At 34.2% G+C, this 9,835-nt stretch overlaps 1 protein-coding gene and 1 pseudogene across 1 annotated transcript; both read left to right on the forward strand.

The window, feature by feature from the left end:
- Window positions 1-619: 619 nt before the first annotated feature.
- On the forward strand, window positions 620-2,310 carry LOC146884622 (uncharacterized; annotated as a pseudogene).
- A 3,022-nt stretch (window positions 2,311-5,332) lies between these two features.
- Window positions 5,333-6,076, forward strand: LOC146884623 (uncharacterized). The gene is made up of 3 exons (XM_085675944.1): window positions 5,333-5,530; window positions 5,623-5,727; window positions 5,816-6,076. Exons 1-3 carry the CDS (start codon window positions 5,333-5,335, stop codon window positions 6,074-6,076), a joined length of 564 nt encoding a protein of 187 aa, XP_085532070.1.
- Window positions 6,077-9,835: the final 3,759 nt, after the last annotated feature.

A 9,835-nucleotide genomic window follows, 5' to 3' on the forward strand; every position in this document is an offset into this window, starting at 1 on the left:
AAACTACAAATACACTTTCATAATGATGTAACTACATGGAGAGCACATGTTCCAGCCTTGATCACCATGGATATCATCAAATCTCCTTTCCTTCATCAATATTGGCTTCATTTCAATGGTTATGGCTTCAAGATAGTTCAAAAGAGCTTCATTAAGTCTTCATCAAATCTTCAATAAGCAAAACACCTTGGCTTCACATGTCAACACATGCTTGGGCTTAAGTAGTAATAGGTTTATTACTTAAGTCCAATGTTTGATAATTGTCCTTTGTTGCACTTATGCAGTGTAACATAACATTTTTCTCCTTTGGTTTGTCCTAGGACATGGCCGAATTTCCCATCCAATTGCTTTATATAATTGGTACCTTGATCATGATTTGTATATGTGAATTGCTATTGGACTAAAATAATACTATAAAATTGGTCCAAAAATTGAAATCAAGTTAACTAGAGGTGTGCTAGAATGAAGAAATTATTCATGCACCCTCTATCTTTGCCTTCTACATGCATGGGCTTAAGTAGTAATAGGTTTATTACTTAAGTCCCATGTTTGATAATTGTACTTTGTTGCACTAGCATAGTGTAACATAACATTTTCCTCCTTTGGCTTGTCCCAGGACATGGTAGAAGTTCCCATCCACCGTGGTTGGATGTATGACCGTTGTTATCCTAAAAGAAGAGGTTTGAAGGAAGATATTCTCATAGGAGTTGAAGACTTTGTTCGGATGGCTCGACAATATAAATATTATGCTCTTGATGGAGGGATTAGATGCCCATGCTTAAAGTGCCAATGCACAAAAATTTTGAAAGACGAGGTGGTTAAAGTTCATCTATACCAAAAAGGATTCATGCCAAATTACAAGATTTGGACATTTCATGGTCAAGAAATGCCCTCTGTTGATTTGACTGCACAAGAAATTTGCCTTCATAGTTCAAGTACTAGTGCACACACCTCTAAGATGGATCAATTTATGTATATGCAAGAAATGGTGAATGATACTCTTAATCGACATGCTTCATTTGAACAATAAGACAATAGTCGTTTAGAAGAGTCTCCAAATGAAGTCACGCAGAGGTTTTACAACTTGTTGGTAGAGGCAAAGCAACCTGGATTTGAAGGGGTAACAGAGTCAAAACTGTCAATATGCGTTAGACTTTTGGCTTGCAAATCTAATTGGAACATTCCCAACCAAGCATTAGACAATATGGCAAAAATCTATTTAGATCTAACACCACTAAATAATTCTTTGCCAAAGAATTATTATGAAGCCAAAGATTAGTTTCAAAGTTAGGATTAGAGTCTAAGAAGATTGATTGTTGTGTTAATGGGTGTATGCTTTTTTATGACAATGATAATGGAAAAAATGATGCATCCTTTCTTGAATGCAAATTTTGTGGACAAGCTCGATATCACATAATCCATGCAGGAAGAAGGCAAAAAAAACCAATTCCATTGAAGTATATGTTCTAATTGCTTATAATTCCAAGATTACAAAGAATATTTGCTTCAATGGAAACAGCACAACACATGACATGGCATTATGAGAACAAAAGTCAAGGAGTGTACGTCATCCATCTGACGGTGAAGCCTGGAAGCACTTCGATCGAAAGCGATGAAGCCTGGAAGAACTTCGATCGAAAGCATGTATCATTCGTTAGTGATCCTTGTAACGTTCGACTTGGTCTATGTTCGGATGGATTTAATCCATACATCCAGGCGTCGTCTTCACCATATTCTTGTTGGCCTGTGATTGTTACTCCATACAATCTTCCACCTGAGATGTGTATGACAAAGCCTTTCATGTTTTTAACATGTCTAATACCAGGTCCATCTAATCCAAAGGCATCCATAGATGTTTATTTGGAGCCTTTGATTGATGATTTGAATAAGTTATGGAATGGTATTTGGACGTATGATGTTTCAAGGAAGCAAAATTTCCTTATGAGAACGGCTTTGATGTGGAGTATTAATGACTTCCCTGCATATGGAATGTTATTTGGTTGGAGCACACATGGTAGATTAGCTTGTCCGCATTGCATGGAGCACACTAAGACATTCACATTGAATTATGGTCGAAAAAGTTGTTGGTTAGACTGCCATCGGAGGTTCTTAGCCACTAACCATCCATTTAGGAGAAACAAAAAGGCATTTCGCAAAGGGGAAGTTGAAACAGATAGGCCACCTCCTAGGTTGACCCTATCACAAGTTTGGAGAAGAGTCAAAGATTATCCAAAAGTGACTGAAAATGGTGTGACAAGGATAGATGGGTATGGAGAGTGGCATAATTGGATCAAAAGAAGCATATTTTGAGATCTTCCATACTGGAAAGATAACTTGCTAAGACATAATCTCGATGTCATGCATATAGAAAAAAAATTCTTTGACAACATCTTCAACACCGAGATGAACGTTAGTGGCAAGACCAAAGATTGTGACAAGGCAAGAAAGCAAAAGCAAATCTAACGGGCAGTTGAAGCCACAATCTAACGGGCAATTGCAGAAACCAAAAGCAAATTACACGTTCATAAAAGATGAATCTAAAATAGTTTGTCGTTGGATCAAGGAACTAAGAATGCTAGATGGTTATTCTTCAAACTTGGCAAGATGTGCTAATATCGAAAAGGGTAGTATTCACAGTATGAAAAGTCATGATTGCCATGTCTTCATGGAGACATTACTCCCTATTGTGTTCAGCTCATTGCCAATGCACGTGTTAAATCCTCTAATAGAAATTAGTCATTTTTTCAAAGACTTGTGCTCAACGACACTAAAGGACCATTCACTGAAAATGTTAGAGGAAAATATTCCAATTATTCTTTGCAAATTGGAAAGAATATTCCCTCTTGGGTTCTTTGATTCAATGGAGCATCTCCCTGTTCATTTGTCATATGAAGCATGGCTTGGTGGGCCAGTGCAATATAGGTGGATGTATCCATTTGAAAGGTGATAAACCATGATTACTATATCTTTGTATGTTTTAGACTTTTATTCTCGTTTCAAATCACAATCTATTCATTTCTTTTTATAGATTTATGGGGGAATCAAAATGTTCTGTAAAAAACAAAGCCAGAGTGGAAGGATCAATTTGTGCAGCCTACTTGCATCGTGAAACAACATATTTTTGTTCTCATTATTTTAAGAACTTCATCTTGTCGCCTAGCAATGTTAGGAATGAAACACACTAGCAAAATGAAACATGTGACTCAACATTATTAGTGTTTCGACAAGTTGGTCGTCACGCAAGCACGGAGTTGACTTTTTGGTTAACTGGATGCTGAATTCAACTCTGCTAATGTCCATGTGTTAATCAATTGCGCTGAAGTTAAATCGTACCTTGAGTATGTTCTAATCTCAATCTCTGCACCTTAATCAAGAAATTTATATACTTACTAATTGTATTCTTGTCTAATAGCTCATTCGTGATGGCTAACCAAGTACATGAAGGAACTTCTTCTACTCGAATATACTCAGAGTTTCTTTACTGGTTCAAACATCAAGTATGTATGCTCTTGTTTCTTAAACAAATTGTTGTTATCGAAAATCATGTAACAATTTATTGTTGCATATTTATAGGTTTATAATGTGCCATTAAGTCCCAACAATCAAGATTTAAGGGATTTGGCAAATAGGCCCATGAGATGCGTAAAAGAATGGCACACGTACTTTGTTAATGGGTACAAGTTTCACATTCATAAAAGGGTGGTTATGATGATTTTTATGGAATAATTCATAAAATATTTGAGCTAGAGTACAATAGTTGTACTTCTCCAAAGAAAGTAGTTATTTTTTATTGTGAATGGTTTGATCCTTCTAGAGATGGTACAAGGGTGAATCCTAGGTATAATATAGTTGAACTTGATATGAGTAAAAGATACCGACCTTTTGATCCGTTCATTCTAGTAAATAATGTTAGACAAGTTTACTATGTCCCATTTCCAGCATTTTGGAGCATCGACAAAAGTGGTTGGTGTGTTGCGATACAAACTAAGCCTAGGGGTCGCATTGAGTCAAATGAGGTGGAAGAGGATATTCCCTATCAAGTTGATGAAATGTCACATGCCCATGAAATAATTGAAGTTGAAAGTGTATCTACATTGCATGACTTTGATGGTGCCCCTGAAGAATTGGAAGGAAAAATACAAGAAGAAGATGGAGAAGAAGAAGAAGAAGACGACCAAGAAGAAGAAGAAGAAGATGATGATGATGATGATGATAACGATGACGAGTATGATGATCATGACAAAAATGAGGAGGAGGAGGATGACAACGATGATTGAATTATTTAGTTGTTGTGAGATGTTGTGGTTGTTGTAATTGTTAAATTTATGTAAAAGATTCAATAATTATGTTTTGGCAAACTTTAAATATATCACTTATAAAAGTATAATTTTGTGGTGGTAATGTGAAATAACACTTGTCATTTTAAACTGTAAAATAACTATCTTGTTCATATTTGATGTTCACCACGGTACATCATAAAGGTTCCTGGCCAAATACCACAGAGTGCGCCCATTCAGGCACCATCACTTGCTGCGATACCCACAGCACACCCTGCTGGGGTTACCACACCATCTACATCCATTCTGTCACCATCCCCTTATGTGGTTCCTACACCACACCCTATCGTGGTACCCACACCACACCCTACTGTGGTTCCACCACCACCTACCTCCACATCACACCCTATTATGGTTCCCGCACCAACTACATCCACACCACAACCTTCCCATCAAGGACCATCCCTTGTCGTGGTTCACACTTCTTGTAGACCTTCCTCATCCTCTAATCCCTCTCCCGATGTTGCTCCTATAGCAGATGCTCCTAATTCAACTATTGATGATGATGTTGACCCTCCTCTCCATGAGCGACCGATGATTACGCCTTTTAATTGAGGGTAATATCCGATTATCTTAAATACTAATTTGTATGTCATTACTTGTTATTTGCCTCTCCTTCTTTTCGACGACTTTTATGCATTTATATTTAGGTTTGTTCCTTCTAGAGTTGCTTCTCAGGCCATCACAAGATCTATTAAGCAACAGTTCCTTTCGCCTTCGCCATCATGAGGAGCCATACCTCTAGAAGAGAAAGAACCTTTTGGCAACGATTTAAGGTAAAACGTCATGAAACTTATTTTCATTCCGTATTTATGTATGTATTTCAAATGAAAATAGATGGTAACTACTATTAGACTTTAAACACCATGCATATTGTGTTGTCAAGATCATATGTACTTGATTTATTATTACAAAGGTCGGTTCAGTGGAGACCTGAGCACGAAGGTCAAATTAAAAAAAAATTCCACAGTAGAGCATCTCATAGGCTATCTGAGATGTTTAGAGATGTCCGGATTGCAAGAGAGCGCCCTTATTGGATTGGGGACCATATTTGGAATCGATTGCTAGAACATTGGAATTCTTCTTCTTATCGCAATAAATGTATTACAACTCAAAGGAATAGAGCTTCAGAAAAGGGTGGGACCCTACACACAGGTGGTTCCATTACCACTCATGAGCATGCCCTTCGTATGGTATAAACCATAATTCTTTTTATTTTCATATTATGATATAATTTACTTCTTTTAAAACCGATGTATATATATAACTCTTTATTTTGTTAAAGGCAAAAGAGCTGGGGCGAGAGGCATATATTGATGAGGTATTTTACCAAACTCATCTTCGCAAGGGATCTAGCCAGTTTGTTGATGAAAGGTCTCGAAGAACACATGTAAGGAAATCCTTTTACTATTTATTATTTCCTTTAAACTTAAATGTTGTACCTTCTTTAACTAATTTTTCATTGTTTTCTTTAACAGCAAGAATTTTCAACTAGACTCTCACAGGTCAGATCTGAGCAAGGGTCCTGTGCTGATGCGTCAGAGCATGATGATGATGCTGATAAGGAAGACGTCATTAGGACACAATGCTGGGTTGATGTTGTCGGTGGAAAAAATAAAGGAAGACTTTATGGCATTGAAGAACTTGGGAAAGGTTTCACTGTTGGAAGAGGTATCCACAAACAACAACCATCTTCTTCCAGCAATGCTGAGGAGGCTGTGAACCGACTTACGCAATGACTAGAAGAACGTGATCAGGCTTATTAAAATTTGAGAAGTCAGTTTCAAAACTTCCAAAATCTAGTCATGGCCTTTCTACCTGCTGATGACCACAACCGTCTTCAACAATAGCAGACCGGCCCAACACTGCCCCAACAACAACCCATTATAGTCCAGCCCACTATGGTCCAGTCCACTCTAGTCCAACCCACTCCAATCCAACCCACTCTAGTCCAGTCCACCGTAGTCCAACCACAGACTGAGCAACAAGAAGACCCTGCAGAAGAAAATCATTCAGATGATTATGTAGATTATTAGGAATTTTTTCTATATTGATTTAGTTACTTATGTCTGCTTTTACATTAGCTAAACATAACCTATGAGATTGTGATTGATAGATGTTTACCTTTATTTTACTTTCATATGCAAACTCTTAGAATATATGCGTATGATGTCTATATAAGATACGTGTTTGGATTGGCTAGGGATATAATTATAAGATTGGCAGGTCTGGTTGTATTTGTGAAATTGTAGGTCAGATAAATTTTGTGTGTTGTGCGAATACAAAATGCACTTCAAAATGCAAATGAAATTACCGACGGATTATTCCGTCGTCAAATCCGTCGGAAAATGATCCGCCAAACTCATGGTTGTCGGTAATTATCGACGGGCGTTATCCGTCGGTAAATATTAGATACGCCCCTTTTACCAACGGATTTTGGTTCGTCGAAAATTCGTCAAAAAATTTAGATTACCGACGGATTTGTGTTGATATCGACGGATCTTGACCGTCGGTAATAGCTGTTTTTTTGTAGTGTTTTATTATTTTCTTGGTTTGGTTTCTAGATATATGATAAGATGGAAAATACCATTAAGATCTCATAATGAAATATAGGAAATTATTTAAATCATTGAGAGATAATGAAATTTGTTTAAGCGAAACAAGAATACAAATAAAACAAAAATTAATTATTAAAGAGAATAATGATTTTTTTTTAAATTACCTAGTAAATAAAGAGTTTACACAATTAAACACTTGAAATTAAACATTTGATGTGAAAAAAATAAACAATAAAAAAATACGAAAAAGGAGTATAAATAATCAAATGTGATACCTAAAAACTATTTGATTAATCGAAAATAATAATAGACCATTTGCACACAACAACAACTACAAAAATGTATAATCAAGATTGTGATAAAAGAGAAAATACCTTAGAGATGTGAGTGAATTTAGTGGATAAAGAATAAGCCATACAATTAGAAGATAGGAGGAAAAATGTGTAGGGAAAGAAGCAAAAAGAAAAGTTACAAAACAAAATACTAAAATAATTATATATATATATATATATATATATATATATATATATATATATATATATATAATTTAGTAATTTAAACAAAAATGGGATGAAAATGGAGATGGGTATTGGGATGAGTAAGGGAATAGGGATGGGTGAATATGACGTACTCATCCATGTCCCCATACCTAATTAAAAATATTGGGTGTCACTCATACCCATACTCAATCAATGTAGGGATTCATCATCAAAATGAGGACGAGTTTAGACAATACTCAAAGGGATGAGTCTATTTGTCATTCCTAATGTGAAAAGATGCTTTATTCCTTCCCCATCTGCCTTAATAAGTTAATGATATTTTGATATTCTAAGATTTCACAAAAATTTCACGAACATTATTTTAACTCTACAATTTGTTTATTTTTTATAATTAATAATAGAACTATCCCGAACCTTTGAACAATTAAACTACCTTAGTAGTCCACCCACTTGCCAACTACATGAACCCTTAAATTTCCTTAGTTCAAAAACTGAACTTACACAAAGATGGTCAACAACAAGGAAAGCTGTATTGATGAGAGTGGATGCCTACACCGAGAACCTAATATGAGGGTACCTCAAGCCTTGAGACCCGATAGGCGAAAACCTCTCGAGTATAAGCAAGATTACAGAAGATAAAAAACAATTTAAAATAAAGAACATTGAACATGACTAAGATATGATTGGGCCTAGACTAATCCATGAACAATGCAAAGCCACTAAGGTAACCCTATATATATAAGAGTGACTGTTGAGGTAAAATTTTAGCTTGTCTAATTTCACACATTACAAGAAAATGTCTCATTAACAATCAATTTTAGTGACCAAAAGTTGTTAGTCACTATAGTGACCAATTTAGATTCCAATTTACAAAATAAAAAATTATTGGTTACTAAAAAAGTCACTATTATGAATAAAAAATTATAATTGATCACTAAATATATAACTAATTAATTAGAAACTAATATAGAAACTAACCTTTTTTTTGTATAAAAAACCTTGGTAGCTAATATTTAGTAACCAATTTCCTTTGGTAGTTAAAACCTTAGTAGCTAAATTTTAGTAACCAATTTAGAGACCAAGTATAATTTTTTATTCAAAATAGTGACTATTTTAGTAATCAATAATTTTTTATTTTGTAAATTGGTATCTAAATTGATCACTATAATGACTAACAACTTTTGGTCACTAAAATTGATTATTAGTAAGGTATTTTCTTGTAGTGACAACTACTTGTCTGGAAACGTGACCAAACACTGACTTGAGCGTTAAAGTATTTTGTACTAAAGACCCTTCCAAACTAAAGACCGAGCACTTATTTAATCAAGCTGAGTTGTTTGGCCGAGAGTGATGAAACCATTTTAGTCACATCAGGTAAAAAAAATTATCCTTAAGGTATCATAGGAAGAACAACTTATTGTCAATCCAAAAAACATTCTAGAGTCACATTACTACATTTGGGTTAGTAAAGCATGGCTCCATACTGCATAAGTCATTTTCATAAATGTTGTTTATCATAGTTTGTTCTATTTTCTCATATTTTTTACCTTAACATTTAATTCAGGATAGTACAAACTCACTTAAAAATCACCATCTCTTTGGATTGCATCCAAGTTATGTTCTTCCTATGGTACATTAAGGGGGAATTTGGTATTTATGTTCACCTGATGCGAAGAAAATGGTTTCAACAAACTGGCGTTGTTGTCGGGGAGATGACAATTTGAGTGTTTTGTTTGTACATTCAATCTTGCATTCATACATTAGTCATTATGTTTTCTTTTTTTTTTTCTTGTAAGAAAAATTGTTAACTTTTTAATTTTGGATTTCCAATATTAGTTTTTGTGTTTTTCTAGTATAACCCCTTTGTGTGATAATATGGCTAGTTATGAGGAAAGAACATTCAAAGAGCTAGCAAACTAGGTGACCCTTAGTTATGTTTTTTTTTCCTTCATGCAATTTTGTTCAATGGTGTATCAAATTGTTTCCAAGACTCACATTTGATCATTTTTTTAATATTTTTATCTATTGTTTTTCTATCATGTAAAATATTGTTTTAATGATTTTTTATATACTTATTTTAATTTTAACTCATTCTCATAAATATAATTTTACCACCACAGTTATACAAAGATATTTAATTTACCATAATATTATAATATAATGTTATTATCATAAAGTTCAAAAGATGAAAGATCTATGTCTAAATTCAAATTATTATTAGTTTCATTTTTTATGTGTGATTTCATTTAAGTAGTGTATTATAATTTATTAATGTATACAAAAAATATTTCATTATAATTTAGAGAAAGGAAGTAAAGAGTCATTAGAAATATTTTATTTGCTTTCCTTTTATAACTTTTAAAATATATTTTAACTTTATACACTTTATTTCACTAACGTTTTCAAAATTAACGGATATTTTGGTTGTTATCAAATTTTA

This window comes from Vigna unguiculata, chromosome 7 (genome assembly GCF_037176805.1).
Source record: "Vigna unguiculata cultivar grain cowpea cultivar isolate G323 ecotype 2 chromosome 7, ASM3717680v1, whole genome shotgun sequence".
Lineage (NCBI taxonomy): Eukaryota > Viridiplantae > Streptophyta > Magnoliopsida > Fabales > Fabaceae > Vigna > Vigna unguiculata.